Below are 20,889 nucleotides of genomic sequence, written 5' to 3'. Positions count from 1 at the left end.
ACCATGTGCTGGCGTTGTTTTGGTGAAAGTGCGACTCATTGGTTGGGCGTTACCAATCGGTTCAATGGAAGGGGATTGTTTTTTGTCTGATTTATTATGACAAACTCATATTTGATTGGGAACAAAATTATTGTTACAAAATAAATGAATTCTACATATTTTTCATTTGATCTACTGTGATTTTGATGATGAAATACTTGAGGGGGGGGGGGGGGGGGGGGTGTTGTAACTGATGGATTTGAATATTGGGGGGGTTACCTCCCCCCCCATAAACTATGCCCATGGAACATCGTAAAATATATTCGTCAAAAGTACCAAATGGAAAAACGCCTAGTGTACTTTTTTTAAAGAAATTTATTTTATTCAGCAAGGATGCATTAAACGTATTAAGGGTGCTTTCACACTAGCACTTTTGTTGCGCACCCGGGTTCAATTGACGTCAGAGTTCGGTCCGTTTGGATGATGTGAACGCTGTCTTCCGAACTCAGGTACGCACCCATGAACCGTACCCGAGTCTGCTTAAAAAAGTGGTCTGGCTCCGGTACGGTTCGCTGCTGATGTGTATGCAATCGTACTAAATCACGGAAGTGAACCGCTATTAATGACGTATGATTTTATAACAATGTGTGTATGAGTGCGTGCTTCACTCATTTTCCTGGCGAGCGTGACTGACATACTGCAAGCAGAGAGCTGTAGATCTCATTTCTGCTCATCTTCAGCGTTCTTTAGTGCAGTGTTTCCCAACCTTTTTTCGGTCATGGCACCCTTTGAAAATGTTCTCCATTTTGTGGCACCCCCTATCATACGTTACGCTAGGGGTGTAACGGTACAGATTGCTCACGGTTCGGTTTGTATCACGGTTTTAGGTTCACGGTTTCGGTACGGTTCAGTATTTGCTATGTTCAGGGAATAAAGGGACTAATGTCAAATAAAAAATAAAAAACAAATAATTTAAATACAAGCAGCAGCACAAATAAATACTATTGAGTAAAGATACTAATAAAATAAACTATGCTTTTCAGGTTTTTCAGGTATGTCTAACATTAGTTTTCAGATACAGAAATTGATCGAATGTAAAATAGCATTGCATATTTGAGTGTATAAATTAAAGATTAATCCTATTAAACTTACAAAAGCTATTCAATCAAGAGCAGTAAGTGATGTCCTTGTCTTTTGTTGTTTGACATTAAACAGACAGCAGTAAAGGCTACTGCCCCTTTAAGACCTAAAGCATGGATATGCGTCGTCTTTCTCAACTGTATAAAGTTTACTTAAGGCATATACAGACTATGTCTGCTAGAATACTCATCAAGATGGACATGTTGACATACTTTTTGTGTGAGTTTGTCCCTTTCAAGACTTGAAAGAGAACTCAATATTTGCGCACTGTGAGACGTGTGCGCGCTTTCGGATGAGTGCACAGAGACAAATTTTCTCACAGCGCGCGAGTCTTCTCATTCACGTCTTCTGGCACTACACCCGGGTGATGACGGCGGAAATTACTCGTCATATTCGAACATACGGCAGCACTCGCATGCATTGAACAAAGTTTACAAAGAGATTTTTTTTTATATATTTGAAGAACTTTTACACGGCACCCCTGCTCTCATCAGACGCGGCACCCCGGTTGGGAAACACTGCTTTAGTGCATTTGCAGTACATTCACTGCAGATAGATGCAAGTGCCATTACATACTGAAGCTTTGGTAACAAAACCAACGGTTCAAAAACAAAAATATAAAAGTGAGGTGAGCAACGCTTTGCATTTTTCCACCTTCTCGCTCGCTGTCGTTACCAAGCAACGGGGTAAACAGCTGCTGCTTTGATGACGCAAACGCACCATGGTTCGATTCAAATAATATAATATGAACACAGTCCAGCGGGGGCAGAGGGAGGGGGGAGCAATCGAACTCATGTTCGGTCCAGGCAATCGAACCAAGTGTGAAAGAACCCTAAAAGTGCCAGTACTTTTAAATCACTCAGTTAAATCAAAGATTCCTGAAAAAATGTATCACAGTTTCCACAAAAATATTAAGCAGCACAGTATTAACAATAATACGAAATTTCTTGAGCATCAAACCTGCATATTAGAATGATTTCTGAAGGATCATGGTCACACTGACTGAAGTAATGGCTGCTGAAAATTCAGCTTTGCCATCATATGAATGAATTACATTTTAAAACAATATTCACAATATTACAGTTTTTATTGTTGACCAAATAAATGCAGCCTTGGTGAGCATAAAAGACTACTTTCAAAAAAATTAAAATCTATCCAACCTATCCAAAATTTTGAACAAGGGTTTACATCTACTGTCAGAAGCTCATTTTACCCTGTAATCATAGGTGGAGTCAGGATTCTCATCACAAGCAATGACTTCTGGGGCCATCCAGTACGGAGTGCCAATGAAAGTGTTTCTTCTGCCCACTGTACGATCCAACTGTGCGCTCACCCCAAAATCCACTACAGAGAAAGTGAGAAAAGAGGAAGCCATCAGGGTCTGTATTGTTACATGACACATTTTGCTTTCAAAGTCTTATGAAACCTGTTGCGCAGACAAAATGTTTATATTCAGCTCTGCTAATTCCTTCCTTCTCAAACACACAGACACACTCTTCCACTTCTACCACACTCTCCCTCAGGTTGTGGCGTGTGAAGATATTTTTGTCGTGGTGTCAGGCCTATATTAATGAGCTTCGGTGCTTTGCTCTAGTTGTTAAAAGATAGTGTTCTCTAATCAGACAGGATATAGGCTAGACAACACACACTCAAACACACAAAACAGGGCTACACAAATCAAATACCACAGCTGCAAAGCAAATATCCCACTCACCAAGTTTAACCTCTGCGTTCTCTGTAAGCAGTACATTCTGTCCCTTGATGTCTCTGTGGATGACTTTATGAGCATGGAGGTGAGACAGACCCTGAGGAACAGAGAGACAGTGCTTAGTGGCTGTGCAACATTACATATAATTTCATCAAAAGTAAGGCTGCAGTTAGGCATCATGTAACACGCATGTAATGTGTATTGTTAAAGTTAGCATGAAATTAAAATTGTGATTGTCTTTTTTTTCTAAGTTTTGACGTTTACAGGTTGCTGGAAGGGATGCATTATTGTCCCACACAGCCGGCAGTGCACATCATCAGAAGAGATGTCAACGCGAGGGGAAGGAGTTAATGTTTTTGATTAAAGACTACGAAGGCACATGAATTTAAAAAAAGAAATGATGTGCACAGAGAAATCATAATAAACACTGCAATAAGATTTGTCAATTTGATTTTATGGTGACTTAAGGAATCTCACTCTCAGTATCTCTCTGCAGATATAAGCAATCCAGTCTTCTTTCAGAGAGTTGCCCTTTGTGTTCTTCACCAAGTCTGTCACCGAGCCGGCGCCACAAAACTCCATCACCAACTAAACAAAAACACACAAAATTTACATATATGAAACTGCAAACAGATACAGGTCCATGATCTCTAAATATCAATATTTAATGCCATTTTAGTTAACGCCAGACTATAGCTGTATTTATTTGATCACAGTGTCATGATGCAAGACTTTTAGCAGTTATGAAATCAGTTATAAGGTCAGAAGTCGCAGATTATACTGGTGATCAAGTTCAGAGGTCTGAGGAAGCACAGACCCAGAGCTGGTCATCGTGTCCGGGTGGGCTCTTCTTCACGAAGGCTCCGTAGTAGGTGGCGATGTTTCTATGGTGACTGTACTTCTTCAGCATGTTAATCTCAGCTTTAATCTCTTCCTCCTCTTCCTCAGTCACATCCATGACCTTTATGGCCGCCAGCTGACCCGTCTTTACATGACGACCCTGAGACAGAAAGAATTTCAATAGCAAGGTAGCATATAAATGACTCATTTATTAACTTTTTTTTGTTAATACACCATAATCAGAGATACCATATTTAATTTAACATGAGCAAAAATGAGAAAGTAAGGCATAGCAGTATGATGAAAACTGACAAAAATACACTGGCATTCACAAGTTTTTTTTTACTAAATTAATACTTTTATTTAGCACAAGCGCATTAAATTGATACTTCAAAGTTTGAAAATACAATTTCCAACAGATCTCCATAACCGTTTTATTAATTTGACAAAAAAAAATAGTTAAAAAGTTTGATAAGAAATCTTGTGAAAGGGATTTTATGATTAAAACAAGAACAAATATCTGCAAACATGATCATAAAAATCAACTTAATTCCGTCATTTTTATACCCAGTGAAATATTGTTCTTGTTTTAAGCATAAAATCAATTTTGTTGAGTAATGTCTTGATTTTGCATGTCAAGTAAATGTATCTTGATTTAAGGATGTTTTGAAATTTGTACAGGAAAATAAAGATCCTGAGGAAGACATTTTTTTTTTTGCAATGCATGCAATTTAATTTCGCAATTAAATTTAGGGCCTTATGAAATTGGTTTTATATAATGGTTAAATTAAATTTTACTGACATTTACTCCCCAAGTTTACTGACCTACTTTTGATCTTTTAATCCAAAATTTGACAAATTCCGTGACACTAGACTGGGTGAACCCAGCCCGATCTACCGGTGATTTGATTCGCCCTGCAGCTCACGCTGGAAACCTGTACATATTTCTATCCTGCTTCTGTTAAAATTTTGCGGGGACCAATCACAAACCGGCTTATCCACCTGGCGCACTATTTACGGGTTTAACACAAGCAGCAATCTCCCGCAGTTTCTCTTGAGGCCAATATGGAAGTAACATATACTGCAATTCATCGACATCCAGAAGGGAGCAGAATCTCATTGAGCCCCATGTTAAAATGCCCAACTTTACAGCAGAATAAAAATGTTTACAGCCTACTACAAATTGTGGTTTTGGTTTGTATGGCTAATTTTGCCCTACATGACAACTGTGAGGGGGGTGAATTTTTTTATAACTCATTCGTTTACATTATATAAAGCCTTAAAGTTCTGCATAATTAAGGGCGTGGTCACTTTGAGTGAGAGGTGGATTGGCGTTTATCTGCTGTCTGTTAGTCATCGCGTCACCTCAGCTCCACCCACGTCCAGCCTTTCTAATCCCTTTTCTGTTATCCGGGAGTGACGCGCTGCCAAGATGGCAACGGCCAGCTCGTCCCTACTTTACACTTCAAAACTGCTCATCAGAATCCTATGGGTGACGTCACGGACACTACATCCACATTTTTTTACAGTCTATGGTTTAACACAACAATGGATAGAGAAGCGATGGATCGTTGGTCTGATTGGTTGAAGGACTATCCAATTGCGTACAGAGTCATTTGAACTATGCCCGTTGATCACGCCTCTTGTGGTCTGTACGAAATGGGATAGTCCTTCAACCAATCAGAGTCATTTGAACTATGCCGTTGATCACGCCTCTTGTGCAGTAGAAAATATAGAGCAGACTCCCCAGACCAATGTTCAATCTTAAAAGATTGAGCTTTGTCTGGTGATAGCCAATTTTTATGAATGGATTCTGCGATTCCATCCACGTTTTCTGCATTGCACAAATCATAGGGCCCTAATTTAATGCCATGATATTGAATTTAAGACTTTCTGCTTAAATTTAAGACTTTTTAAGGCCTTAAATTGTGTAAGGTCAAATTAAGACTTTTTAAGACCCGTGGAAACCCTGGCATATTGATTTTTGAAGGACCATGTGACACTGAATACTGGAGTAATGGCTGCTGAAAATTCAATAAATTACAATTTTAAATAAATATATTAGAAACAGTTATTTTAAATTGTATAAATATTTTTTACAATATCACTTTGTATTTTTAATTAAAAAAAATAGACTTGGGGAGTATAAAATACTTGCATACCACAAACTTTTGAATTGTAGTGTATTTCCACACAATTTCATCAGACAAAAAGAATGTTTTTTTTTAATCAAATCCAAATAAAGGTACATTGCATATGTAGTATATTAATACATAACATAACAGTACATTAATATATATTAAAAAACTGTACATCTGTTCTTCCCCACCTTGTTCTCATTGAAATATAATTACCCTTTCAAAATGACTGTGGTAAAACCATAGTACTTTGCGAAATACCACGAAAAGAGTAGATGCATTGTATACACTGGTCTACAAACATATTCAACACAACATTAAAACTTAGCTTGGTAAACTACCTCACTGTCTACCCATAAGCTAAACACATTCATACCACATCTCTTTATAAACTGCAGTACACACTCATTATACACCATGACAAACAATATCCTCACTAAAGTCTATAAACGACACATTTTCCAAACAATACAGCTTAAAGTACAAATTACACCCTACACACTCTTTAAAGGCGGATTATGCCATACATTGCAATAATTACAGAGGCCTTTAGGGTTAAAATCCCTATCCAAGTCTGCAAGTATAATGACTTATTACACATACACACTACATGTCATGTGTGTATTTTTTTTTTCCTATGTTAAAATACTCTCTCCTATCCCAGCTTAATCTGCAGACTATAAGCAAGCCATTTGTAGACCTATTTATCCAAAAACTGTAAACATACCCGACAAACCAGAAATAGCATCACTGGTTTCAAAAAATAAAGTGAGTTTGGGTCAGGACTATATGTTTGACTGAGTTAAGGAAATCTGTTTGAAAACCACATTTATTTTTCCAATTCCATTTAGTGGCACTAGTAGTACAGAAATTACACTATTTAGCTTTAAACATTTTATTTATCTCTATTCATTCTGTTCTGTCAGCTTCCTCCCCTCGTCCAGGCGTCTTCATCTCAACAGCGAATATTGACAGGTCTGAGCACAGCTGCAATGATCTGAGGTAGTCCATGTTATTGCACCATGCTGAGAGTGCAATGACATTCTCTCACACATGCGCTCACGTACTCATGCACACAACTGCTTTAAACCACTTCTGTCCTCTGTTACTCATGTACCAGTATCTCTAATCCATCTCCCACTGAATCCACCATCACTCTCGCACTCAAACATACCTCAATTTTTCTAAGAACGCAAATAGGAGTTTTATTTATCATTTGAGAGGTCATCGATTCTTGCTGAGTAACAATAGGATAGCATTTACTCCTTACAAATATCGCCATCCCTTTTTCTCCCGCCCTCCATCTGTAGCTCACCTTGTACACTTGTCCGTAGGTGCCGTTGCCCACAACTTCCACCAGCTCAAAGATTCCTGCTGGGTCCTGACAGAGAGAAACAGTTTTTAAAATCGTGAAATCATACAATCATGCAAGACTGTAGAGGGAAATTCATTTGGATTTACTTCCGTCCAATGACAATAAAACCCCCAAATAACTTAGGCCAGAAACATACTTTACTCAAGAATGTGAACGCAGATGCCAGAACTTGACCAACATACTGTCAACAAGCAGTCTGGTTGAACATTCCTTGATATGCACTCCTACATTGGCAAAGCAAACAAACCTCAGGGGAAGGTAGAGGTACCTAGAGTTATTTAAGTCCATGCCATTAAAACTCTATTAATATTATAATTATTAATCTATTAATTGGTGTTTAAGTATTGTTGTTTAATATATAGTTATAAGACCAATTATTAGATTATGTCATCTCTAAAAAGATATGAAGTCAATAAGTAGTTACATATTGACTTCTAATCTTTTAAGAGGTGATACAAACAAAATCTAATAATTGATCTTTAACGGTCTTAACCTTTTCTCAATAAATGTTTTAAATGTATTTTTGAAACACCATTTAATTAAAAAATGGTTAATGAAACAATTAAGTAACCAGGACATTTATGAGCTATCAGAATTAATACATTTGTGTTGAAACGGCAGATTGTTCCCATATTGTGATGTACAGTTGAGTAAAACGGTGATTATTTAAAATGTAGGGCGGGACTTGGTTTTATTTATTGGTTGTTGATTGAATGGAGACATTTTTTGAACACGATCTTGCGAATGCGAACCGTAAGAAAGGGGAAGAAATAAAACATGGATAAATCATTCAAAATAACACCAATACCATGCATTTAAAAAAAAGGAGGTGAATTTTCATTTTATGCTGAACTGAAAAAAATATATATTCATGGTATTATAGTTATAGCACCCCTTGTGGCAATGCTGAGAATTAATATTGCGTTCGGACATTTCAGTATGCAGCAACATACACTTCTAGCTATGCTAGCTTTGTGTACTTGCACTGGGTGTGTTGAGCCTTATCAGTTAGAACTTCACACTCTATACCTTCTTATTCAGTCACTCTCAGTGGAAAATATCCAAACTACACGATTTGAACTAAGTCTACACTGATCAGGAAAGAAAATATTTCATGTCCTAAATCAAGCTTATTTTTGGAGATTATTTTTCTCTCTTAGACGAGCGGCTCCCATCTGGCTCAGGATGGAAATGACAGAACCATTACCTGCTCAGCCATTGAGAACAGGACAACCTTCATGTTTTTAAAAATCCCAAGGTTTAAAAAGGGAGTTTATGCAGCATTGTCGTGTATTAGGAGCCATTATGCAACTCTCAAGCAGCATTATGTACCTCTTGTGTGTGGCTTCAGCGGGGGAACGCAGCCAAAAACTAGAATGAGTAGAGGGTTAAAAACAGCCAGCGCAGCACATACACACACACAGTGTGATTCAATATGGCCTCAGTAACAGCTCTGTGGGTGGACAAGGCTAACGTTCTTAGCTCTCACACACATATACACACCACGATCATCTCACTCTCATCTGCCTCCAATAACTACAATCTTTTTCTCTCTCACTCTCTTGATCTCCCTTTTATCTTTTCCCCTCTCCATAAAGAGATCTGGAGTGGTGAGCTGTAAGTGAGCAACACGCTCTTATGTGAAACATCAGTAAGAGGTTGAATGGAAACGAAAACAAACACAAACAGGATTAAAAAACAAGAACATTTATAACATAAAATAGCACGTTATATCAAACATACTTTAGCGCTATTATAATATAGTTTACAAAGATCATCAAAGGAAATTAGTCTATACTAAAGAGAGAGAGAGAGAGAGAGAGAGAGAGAGAGAGAGAGAGAGAGAGGACATGAGAAGGGAAATTAATAAATGAGCCAATGAATAAGATGATAAACAGATAATAAGGCTTTCCCTGGAGACTGCGGGCGGGGGGGGGGGGGGGGGGTAAATCTTTTACAGGATAAATCTAATCCATCAAACGAGTCATTGTATGTCCATGCATGTGTGATGAGTGACACACAAACTGCAATGTGCCAATATGTGTTGGTGTTCATTGAACACATCAAATTTAAAAAAAATATATTTAAATTGTCTTGCAAACAGAAATTATATGAGATAAAGGATAAAAGATGAGCAAATTAGACTAGTAAGGTCTTTCACATTGGACGCGATTTTGACGCACAAATAATTCACACAATGATTTTATTTTATGATCAGCTGTTTGTGTAATGAGTGCTTCCACACCGAACGCGAATGTGCTGTGGCGAAAAAAACAATGTTTATGTTTTTAAACTCTCACAGCGACAGAAAAGGCTTAAACCAATCACATACAAGAAAACAACAAATGTCCAGATGATGTCATAAGCTATTCAATCAACATCAACCTTTGCCAGGTATCGCATTTCTCATGAGATTACAGCTGTACAGCTGCGTTTGCCTTGTCTGGCTATCACCAGCCCAAGCTCAATTTAAGATTGAACACTGGTCTGGGGAGTCTGCTCTGTATTTTCTACTGCACACGTGAGCATAAACGCACATAAATTAAATGACTGTGTACGCAATTGGATAGTCCTTCAACCAATCAGACCACAAGAGGCGAGATCAACGGGCAACGACCCATCGCTTCTCTATGCGTCATCGTGATAATCCCTCCAATAGCGGGCCAGGTGGATAAGCCAGTCTGTGATTGGTTCCCGCAAAAGTGTAACAGAAGCAGTAGAAGTGAATGTACGGGTTTCCAGACTGAGTTGCCGGGCAAAATCAATCACTGGCAGATCAGGCTGGGTTTACCCAGTCTAGTGTTAGCCCACTGTAGGCTACAGACAACGATAACATAACCTTTTAAGTTAAAACTCAAAACCTAATTCTAAACCTAATTGTGTCCACGACTATTGGAGAGTGAATGTGTTTCCGTCAGTACGATGTAACTTAAATGTTTACTTTGTGACTCAACTGGAAACATGGCAGCACCGGATCGATTGGTTCCTGAAGTTTGTGGTTTGTCATCAGATGCGGAACCGGCTATGATAAAATTTTAGCTCCTGTACAAGATTAGCATACTCCCCTTCAGACTCTCTGTTCTTTTAAGACTGGGTGCACCCAAAACCTTATTTTCAGTCTTTTAAATAAAATGAAAAGCTCGTCTTCACTGGATGATGAAGTGTCCATGTTTTCTCAGCTGTCGCCGCGAATGTTTTGGAAAGTTGGCGCTCTGAAACGTCGATGCGAACTATTAGCACACGAAATATTCACTTTTCTGCTTTGCTTTTTCGCTACATGTCCGGTGTGAAAGGGCCTTTAGACTAAAAAACAAACTGTAATTGCACAATCAATTAAAGTTCAAAGATTCAGTTTCTCTAAACCCATCTGCAAGCATACCCGGCCCAGTCTGTTATGATTGGTTATAGGGATGAAACGGTATGGAAATTTAACATCACGATTATAGTGACCCAAATTATCACGGTTATCAATATTATCACGGTTTTGTTCAAATTTATATTTGAAAATCAACAAACAAACTAAAGCAGCTCTATGCACTTTTTTAAGCAAGATTCTGTGGGATTTTCTTCCTTATAATGGCCGTCGTCAATATAGCAACGCATAAATAATAATAATTTCTCGTAAATATAATCTCTAATATTATCTCTGTAAATATATTCTCAAGCAATATTCTCATCAGTGTTCAGCAATGATGCATTTAAATCTAGCATGTTTTGTGTAAGAGCCCAAACAGTCTCCTAGAGAAATAATGCATATCCATATTTCCATATGATTTGACAGTTTATTTTATTAAATATCAAAATGACTGCATCATACCTGACACCTAGATGATCACTTTACAGCCAGTTTTATGACTTTCATTGTCTTCAAATGCTATTAAAGTTTCAAACGTGTATAACGTTACCAATGTTGTGTGTAACTTTAGAGACGGTCCCTAAATTCACCAACTTTATGCCAGTCACATCAGATGCGCTGTGGTTCTGCTGTGTTTGTTTGAAACTATTTTCGCTGCTGAAATAGAACAAAAACAGTCAACCTCTGTATGATGAGTGAATCTCTTGCGTACATCACACACACATCTGCTTTTAGTGTAGATTTCAGCGTGTGAGCGGCGCGCGCTCTGAACAAAATTCCGGATAATCTGAACGCCTCTGATTATGAGACATTGCATTCATAAACTCAATATAAACACGTGTGAGTGGTTATGTGCAACGCGATTATAACAGATGGCTTTTGAGAAGACTATAATAAGTTCAACAGCAGAGTGGCTAGTGTGCAGCCGAAATAACGTTAACTTACACCCGCAAACGGCGGTTGTTAATGGCAAACCCTGATTATTATCCCTTAAATGTCACCCTAGTCTTGTCTGAACTTGTTCGTTCGCTTCACGTTATTATTTCCCAGACGTAGTTTTGGTATTGAGGTCAAAGTCCACTTGCCTTGCGTTCGTAGTTTTGAAGTGTTTCCCTCTATTACAGCGACTTTATTCTGGCATGTTCTGCAGACAGGTGACCAATGACCATCTTCGATTAAGTTTCCCTCAGGACTTTTGTAAAAGCCAAAATATGACAACGCCTCAGATTGGGTCCTTTTAGAGGCTGAACAATCTCCAGAGTGCTGTCACTGCCTTCTGCCATTTCTTCTCATTCAGAAAACAGCGGTGCGCGCAACAGACTGACGCTGACTGGACAAGATTTACCGCGAGTTTTAAAATCGTGATAATCACATGCGGTTTTAATGATAATTAAATTTTATACGATATTACTAACCCTCACTAAATTTTACCGTGGTTTATCGTGAAACCGGTAATCGTTTCATCCCTAATTGGTTATGACAGCTAGCAGCTACACACTGCATGAAAGGTAATGTTTGAAAAAGTAAAATAGGGGTACTTTAATATACTTTAATCAGCTATCGGTGACAATTTATCTGCAAAACCCATCAATCGCTCAACCTCTACTTTAATACAAGTAGTTAGCACAGCTAGACTACTTAATATCTGCTACATAAAATACCTCAATAAAACAACTTAAGGTTGGAAAATAAAAACAGCTAGGAAATATTCAGAACGGCATGCAGCTATCTGACAGGGAGATGAAGAAGCCATTAGACACTAAAATAATGCCCTGTCAGAGACAGCCTACGGTTATCAATATTTAAGTATTACTAGATCAAGTTACATCATTAACCTGCAACCTCATGAATAGAGATACCAATAAACATTAATAAATATTTTCTCCTTGCCAATGTATGGCAAACATATGGCTTTATGCACACGATTACTTCAGCTGGTTTAGTCGACAGCTGGTTTATTTTGATCAGCCAATGACAAGCTTCTGTTACATTTTGTAAGGTATAGCAGATTTTCCTAGTCATTATGCATATTCATTAGTTTGTGTTTAACCAATTTCTTACATCATTACTATTTGATATTTTGGTTTCTGTTATAATGTTATTAGCATTTATGTCTCATTTACACAAGCAACCCAACTGTCAAATGACTGCTATTATCATTATGTAATAGACTAATTTAAATATATGATTTTACAAAATTCCGGCACCAGCTAATTGCTTCGGCTGCTGCTTCTGTGCCAATTTGTGTGTGTATTTAAAAGTGATCCTTACAAGAACTGAAACTGAGATGACCACAAGTAAACTGGAGAGCAGGTTACTCTCAAGTTCAAAAACAATACAATGAAACTACAAACCACCTCGGCCGTGCGTGGTTCTAGCTAGAGGGCCACATGCTCTTGAGATAGTCTAAATGTGTTTTGCTCACGTAAATGTGCATCTATGAGAGTGTGTGAGAGATGTGGTATGTGGGTGTTATATGTTATATAGGACAGCTATCAAACAATGAGCTTAAATGAATCATCATGCTCTTTCTCTCTCTCTAGGGGCAATATCAGACACATCACACCCTGGAAAGCCGTGCCCAGGAACTCACTGTACCAACACACAAGAGATATAGAGTTACAGCCAGAGCTCTAACGTTTATGGCAACACACGTAACTGCATAATGTCCTATTATGTTTATGTCCAGTCCACAAGGCTCAAAGCTGTTGTTTAGGAAGGTCGCACACCTCGACAAACTATTAAAAACATTTTTGTTAGTTGAAGTAAAGCTGGAAAATAAAATATAAATTAAAATTGGTAATGCTGCCTTGGCAACAAACTAAATGATTGGAGAAGTCTGCCATATGTCACCAGAGAGAAGTCGGTCATTTCACAGGAAGATAAAGTTACTGACTGTATGACATTTTGAATAATCTAATTGACAGCTAGCCTAAGTGAAATAAGTTTCAATTTAATTAATTGGAAATAAAACTAAAACTGAAATGGAAATATAATTAATTTAAACCTAAATTGTAATAAAATAAAAATGACAAAAGCACATAAAATGAAAACAGTTTCTTTGTGCATGACAGAAATGTTCCCTTATCTATATGCAGAAATTCCCCTAATTAGTGAGCATAATTAGCCCTGAGACACTGGATTAGCCACCTGCTAACATACACTAAGCTAGATGACTAGATTAGCCTTCTGCTTGAACATTAAATACACAGGGACTATTCTAGTGGACAAAATATGATAGCTATTCTGAGGCTAATGTGCCAAGTGCAAAGGTTTGGGGTCAGTAAGATTAAAAATAATAAGAACGCTTTTTATTCAGCAAAGATGCATTCAATCGAGTCAATGTGACAATCAAGACATTGATACGTAGATTTCTTTATATTCATCACAGAATCCTGCAAACAATCATTTAAAATGTAAAAATATTTCACAGTATTACAGTTTTAATGTATTTTTGATCAAATAAATGTGGCCTTGGAGAGAATTCTTTAAAAAATACCCCAAATTTATGAATGCTGGTGTATTAGGTAAGATTATTTGCTGCTAACATATAAAAGGCTGGTTTCCTGGTAAAATAGACTTTGGTAAAGGATTATCATCTTCTTGCCATGTAGTCTGGATTAATGTCAATATAATAACCTGCATACTAAGTGGGCAACTAATTTTCTCCCCCTCACAAAATGGACTCAATCGTTGCTGTAAAAATATAAAATGTATCCATTAACTGAGACTTTCCAGCATCTGGTCGTTAGGGGACGTTGAGTTTTTGTTAAATAAATAAACCAAGAAGCCATAAAAAAAAAAAAAACAGGCAGTCCACAGAATCATTCCTTTACATTTGTATTGTATGTAAGCACAATAAGAGTGATGGCCTAAATGGAAAGTTACACTAATGATTTGCAGGGCATTCCCCGTACAACAAGAGAGCTATTCTAAGATTACAGAGCAAGCCTATTCAATGTCAACACTTATTTGAAAGGTAGGCCCTCCCAAACCACAAATGTACGTGTGTGTGAGTGAGAGAGAGAGACCTAGACTTGCACACACACAAATAAATAAACACTCCAGGCCTGGATTATTAGATCACACAATACGGCCCAAGTCTCACCTGCTCGCAGGAAATAATCAATCACGAACTAGTAAACATTAAAGAGCTCGTTTATATATATATATATATATATATATATATATATATATATATATATATATATATATATATATATATATATATATATATATATATATATATATATATATATATATATATACAATCCTCATAATAATATCGACATAAATCATACTGTTGTGGATTTGTTTGGGTGTGAAGGCCTCTGGCAGGTGCAGGCAGGTGAACAACACACTCACTCACCCGCAGGGCAGCCAGGTCGATGTCATCCAGACTCCGCGTAGGTGCGTTTTCTGACATTTTTGCAACGATTTCAACGATTTTGCAATTTCAGAAGGAAATTCAAAATGCGTACTCCAAAACTGCAGCTACGACCGCACTATTTTTATTTTATCAGTATATTTCTTTCAAGGGACAGTTCATAAAAACTTGTGAGGTCCCCGGAGAAACATTTGGCTCGTCCCCGCCGCGACCAGTTTAACCGACAACAGCTGCAGGATTTCTGACCAAAAAATGTTTGTTTCTTCTTTATCGGAGAACAAAGGCTTCTTTATGGCTAAGTTATCCGGTTCTTCGGGCAAGTGTTCGAGGAATGCCTAGCGAGCATGTATCGATGATAAAGGCTGAGGTTGAGCCTATAATCCTGAAGATTGCATGGCAACATTTACACGAGCTTGAATCAGATGTGCCACACTGCGCTCCGTCTCTACACTCATTTTGGCAGCACTGCGTAAGTTAAGCCAAGCCTACCTCAGTCAAAAGCAGTAGATAATATATACACGAGCAGTATAAATCACAAAATATGTAAATAAAGAGGCAGAACTTCAAGCTAAGTCTAAAGCCGAGCTCCAAAACAGCGGCGCTCGTGATATCCGCGTCAATCTGCCACAGCCGTCATGTTACGGCGCAACCCACGCACACGCCTTAAACGGGATTTCTGTGTGGATTTCGATGTCACTGCTCGGCTCAGTTAATGTCCACAGTTTTTAAAAGTCTCTAAAATGTGTATCGGATTGAAATACACGGTCCTGGTGTCAAAAACAAGACGTGTTTACGTCGAATAAAATTCCGCCCGCCTGGCAAACTTTCATTCCCTCCTGATGTCAGTCAGCGGCACCTCCCGGTTGTGCGCAAAACCTCCGCCGATTTGTTGGAGAGAAAGAAAGGGGGAAGAACGGGAAATCATAAACAGCAGCTTGTTTCAGCCCGGACCCTTTAAGACAGCGACTCGTCACGATGCATACATAATATTATTATTATTATTATTCAGATATTCGCCAACGAGTCGCCTCGGGAATCAACTTTGTCCTTTAGCTGTATATCGTTTGTTTTGATGTGTCAGATTGAACTTCTCTCTCCTATCTTGGTATGATCCTATTCCTACTTCTGCTGTGGTCGGGCTGTGACGTCCCTCCTCTGCAAGAATACACAGCTCTCTGTTTCCAGCCACTTATTTTTTTTCCTTTGCTCCCTCCCCTGCACTTCTCACTCCCGTCTTCCTGGACTGTGGAATTGCTACGGTGCTACAACAGGGACAAACCACCCGAATAAGCTAGTTACACTGGAGACAGGTGGTACCGGGATAATACCTCCATAACTAGAGCAGAACATATGAACTAACGTTAACAAAGATTAACTAATGCTGAACAGAGGTGTTGTTCATGTTAACTAATGCATTAACTAATGTTAACTAATACAATCTTATTGTAAAGTGTTACCACGTTTTTTGTTGTTGTTGTAATTTTGGAGATTTTACATTGACTTCTATTGCTTTTTATACTAAGTTAATGATTTGTTTTTTTTCTCACCAATTTACATAAGCCTACCTCTCACACATTAAGACCTGGTTTCACAGACACCTAGATTACGCCAAGATTAGTTCAATTAGGACATTTAAGTAACTTTTTTAACGTGCCTTAAAAACATTACTGGTGTGCATTTTGAGACAAAACAATGGCAGTGACATATTTTAAGATATGTCAGTGCAAGTTATTTAAGGTTAGACCAGCTCAAACATGCCTTTTAGTCTGGGAAATCAAGGGTAAAGCTTTAATAATTCAAGACATAATTTTGTATGTTTATTAAAGGATAGTTAATCATTTTTATTTATATTCTGTCATCATTTGCCCTTGTGCCATTCTTTACTTTCTTCCGTGGAACACAAAATATAGTGGTCAACAAGTTTTCAAAGTTCTTCAAAATATCTTCTATTTTGTTCTGCAGAATAATTTTTTACAGGTTTGGAATGACACGAGTCAATTTTAGATAATTAAGTTATACAATTACATTTTTGGTTGAGATTTTTTTAAATTATTATTATTTACATTGCTTCTATAATGGTATCCCTCTAAATTTCACTTCATATACTTATGTTCTTCTGTTTCCAATATTTGCCTTGTGTTCACATTTTTTTGTTTTGTTTGCTCTTTAAAGGGACCGAGTTTAAGAAAGGTGCTGAATAAACAACCTTTGTGGGACTAATTGGTCCTCACAGTGTAGGCAAAATTACACACACACACACACACACACACACACAACACACACACACACACACACACACACACACACACACACACACACACACACACACACACACACACACACACACACACACACACAAAGCATCTGAAGATATGAAGAACTATAATAGTATATTTATTCAGATGGAGAACAGATGAAGGAAAAATAATTGATTGCTCAATTGCTTACAAACAACTGTGTGTCATTTATAGTCCAAAAATGCATGTCATACACGTAGACAAAAACACCATAAAACAGTTCTGAAAGTGAGTTTTGAAAATTACATGTGATCTAGGACCTTTATAGAAAGCATGCCATTGTAAAAACAGCAAGTCTGTCCTTCACAGCCTAGTTTTCATCTATCCTAGCTAAGGTCTATAGTAGACGTCCGGAAGTTGTGGAAACACATAGTGTTGGCAAAGATTAATTTAAGTATTAGTCTGTGAGCTCAGTATGCTTTCTAAATAAAAGCAATTGTATAGACATAACAAGTATAAAAATGTGCAAAAGCGGTTATGTTAATATCTGAACAGGTATAGAGTGATTTTAAAAAAGCATAATTGTCAGTTCATAAAGGTGATTGCTTGATGTGATTAGAATGTTACAGTACATTAATGATTGTGTCTCTAGTGGTCAAACCCTAAAACATTCTCTTCAAGTGCAGATAAAGTCACCTACAACATTCTACAGCATTACATGGGCAGATTAGTAATCATTTACAAAGTGGGGCATTGACAAAATTAGCTTTGCTTTTCTGGCCTCCAGTGTGCTCTCCACTTGTGTCGAGTCGACACCCCCTCCAAAATATAGCAAAGTGGAATCTTCTGGGCCACTGACATTATTACATAACAATAATTTCTTCTGGTTGTCATGGAGATGGGGTTGGGGGGGTGATAAATGTTGAGCTGAGACTCCCCCTGAATATCTCACCATGTTTGATGCCCCACCTGATCTCTGCTACGTAACACTCCCCCCTACCTGTTTCTAAAAAACATTACATAATTTTCCTGACCAAGTACGCCAGCACCCGCAGTTCTCCGTTTTTACGGTTTGTCTATTTGTTCCTGCTTCTTCTCGATCTTCCTTTCTTTCTTTCGCTCTCTCTATCGCTCTCTCAGCAGCCAAGACCAAGTCAGCTCTTTATACCCGTCACCATAACAACCACAAATGTTCTGACAGATTTGCTGCTACTGCATTGAGAGGTGTAGTGCACGCAAGAAAGAAATAGAGAGAGAAAAGAAGGTAAAGCAATGCTATCCACCCACACACATTCACAACAATAAATGTACGTTCTGTTCCTTGGTCATCAAAAATACACTCTCTCTCTTTTGCCTTATTTTCTCTTTTCCTTTCCTCGTTCCTCATCCCCTCCTCGATATATATGCAGCAATTTACATTCTCGGCCACCTTAAATACTCAGATCATGACATGTGTGGCCGTAATGGGCATTTGGGGAGAAGATTGATGTCATTTCATTGTTTCTTCATAAAAGTAGCCACTGCACTGTGCGATTCTCCTAGTATAAACGCGTTTATCTTCTTATATAAGATCAGCATGTGTTTCTACACTGTTTTTGGGTTAGTGTTCAGAGCTAATCATCCATTTACTAGCATTACTTTAGTCCAAACTGAAATGGACAAAAAAAGTGTGGCATTTGGCGACAGTAGCTTATAGCTTAGTCAGCAGATGTGTGATATTTTAAACTCTGAAATCCAGTTTTACTGGCACACTATTTGATGCTTTTCCCTGCTATGTCCACACGTCCATAGGAACCATTCCTTCTTTGCTTTTAAATGACGGGAGCAAGTACTCTTCGCACAGGAAATGCAGCGGGAAATGGACCAGGATGCCCCGGATGGCCTGTAGTTCTTCTCTGGCTTTCTCCGGGTCGGTAAGACTGAGATTCTCCGCGTTCATGTGCCCCGTCAACTCACGCAAGTTACGGACGGAGTCCAGTGGAAGACATTGGAAGACCTGCACAGTGAAGAAAAGGCCAACGTTTATTTTAAGGCTAAAACATTCAGAAAATCTAATCCATAACCATCGAGATCTCTGGGATTAGCATTGAGAGTGTAAATATATGGGTAATGATAGCACAGAAGTGTATGGGAGTGGTGCTATTGTCTGCAGGACTACTGCACAACCTGCAAATTACAGTAATTGCAGGTTTTGTCATAGTTTAGACCTGCATTCAATGCATTTGTATCAGTTCAAACCCAGCACAGTGACTTTTAAATGAAAACCTTTAGTTAAAAGACATCAGATTCAAAAATGGCATAGAGGGGGTGTGGAGAAATTCAGAACACAAGCTCTGTCCCTTACCTTCTCATAGATGACAGCATTTGTTCGGGCGATTTTGTTCCAGACATCGTTGAAGAAATGATCACTGATTGGATCATCAATGTCCAGAGTTGGGTCAGATTTTGCTCCAAGAAGTACACTGAGGAGAGGAGTTAAAGGGTGAATTCAGATAGTTACAGTTACACAATAGTCAAAGGCACTTCTATCTACAGTAAGGGCATTTTCACACCTATAGATCATTTGTTTTGTTCCGAAAGAGGGACTTAATTTGTTACAATGTTGCGTTTTCTTCTTGGTTCGGGTTGGCTTTCACAGGGAGACCTTTCAAAGCGTACCAAAATGTGTTTATGCAAGTCACATGCGGGTACAACTGTCCTCTTATTGGTCTGAGTTCCCTCTGCGTCATTCATCAAGATGATTGACAAGTTTGCTCCATGAGCTTATTGTGGCTTTATTTGTAACTGTCGAGACACACGTAAACACAATATTAATGTAGCCGTCATTCCCGCTGTTAAATTATATACTACACTTACACAACGCAATTACACAACATTTTAAGGTGAAGAGGAGCTCTATTGGTTTTCAACTGTGATGTGCAGACACTTCTGCTATTTATACAGCACATTTCCCGTTATGAAATATAATACCAATTGGTTCGCTGGACTGTTGGGTTGGATTGCTTTCACACCTCATGTGAACTGTCCCAGAATTCGTTTGCAATCGGGCCGAGACCGAGCGATTGTTTTGGTGCGGATCCGAGTGTGATTTCCATGTTCACATATGCCTAAACGAACTCAGGGCGAAAACGCACCAGGTTCTGAAACAAACGCTCAGGTGTGAAAACACCCTAAGCTGACAAGTACCTCTGGTACTTCTGTTGTAATAAAAATAAATTAACTCAAAAATAAGATGTTAGTTTAATGTTGTACATCTTTATTCTTAGGGGCCATTATGTATGCGTTTTGGCCCTTCATTTACACCACAACAGCGTTTTCGGGGCCTGAAAACGCAAACTTTTGAGAAAGGATTTCAAAGGCCCTGTCCCAAATGGCACACTTCATATGTACGTATGGTCCTGTGGACTTACAATGGCTGCCGCGTGTGTGTCTGTTAAGTTCATGAGACCACAGGGTATCACACTCGCAAGTGTTTGGCATTTTACGTTTCAAAAGGGTGCTCGCAAGTGTCGATATGCGCCCTTGATGTGCACTTTTGCCAAGCCCACACTGAAGCGAGCTCCACAGCAGATATCTTCCCGCGAGACAAAGCACCGTTACATCACAAAAGGGCAAGTGTTTAGAGTGCCATTTAGAATAGGGCCAAAGTGCAAGTTTGTGAAAACGCATAATCTTTACTCTATTTAATTTGATGCAAGTGTGAACTCGTGAAGCAGTGTTTTTAGTAGTT

The 20,889-nt window shown here is 38.4% G+C and overlaps 2 protein-coding genes across 6 annotated transcripts in view; both read right to left on the bottom strand.

Moving 5' to 3' along the window:
- mink1 (misshapen-like kinase 1) overlaps positions 1–16,042 on the bottom strand; it is a 52,436-nt gene extending 36,394 nt beyond the window's left edge. For 3 of the 4 annotated variants that reach the window (XM_079815318.1, XM_079815320.1, XM_079815319.1), the window contains exons 1-6: positions 14,905–16,042; positions 7,121–7,186; positions 3,645–3,827; positions 3,305–3,415; positions 2,834–2,924; positions 2,333–2,463 (exon numbers count right to left, since the gene is read on the bottom strand). In XM_079815318.1, coding sequence (XP_079671444.1) covers positions 2,333–2,463; positions 2,834–2,924; positions 3,305–3,415; positions 3,645–3,827; positions 7,121–7,186; positions 14,905–14,961 — 639 coding nt within the window. In that variant the 5' untranslated portion in view covers positions 14,962–16,042. The remainder of the gene's footprint in view (positions 1–2,332; positions 2,464–2,833; positions 2,925–3,304; positions 3,416–3,644; positions 3,828–7,120; positions 7,187–14,904) is intronic. The other variant, XM_079815321.1, reaches the window with a different exon arrangement.
- A 1,258-nt stretch (positions 16,043–17,300) lies between these two features.
- pld2 (phospholipase D2) overlaps positions 17,301–20,889 on the bottom strand; it is a 32,219-nt gene continuing 28,630 nt past the window's right edge. For both annotated transcript variants that reach the window (XM_079815546.1, XM_079815547.1), the window contains exons 24-25: positions 19,504–19,621; positions 17,301–19,155 (exon numbers count right to left, since the gene is read on the bottom strand). In XM_079815546.1, the coding sequence (XP_079671672.1) occupies positions 18,931–19,155; positions 19,504–19,621 (343 nt within the window). In that variant the 3' untranslated portion in view covers positions 17,301–18,930. The remainder of the gene's footprint in view (positions 19,156–19,503; positions 19,622–20,889) is intronic.

This window comes from Gobio gobio, assembly GCF_949357685.1.
Source record: "Gobio gobio genome assembly, chromosome: 4".
Classification (NCBI taxonomy): domain Eukaryota; kingdom Metazoa; phylum Chordata; class Actinopteri; order Cypriniformes; family Gobionidae; genus Gobio; species Gobio gobio.
Note: the sequence above shows the minus strand (reverse complement) of the source record. Positions and strands in the feature narration are given on the sequence as shown.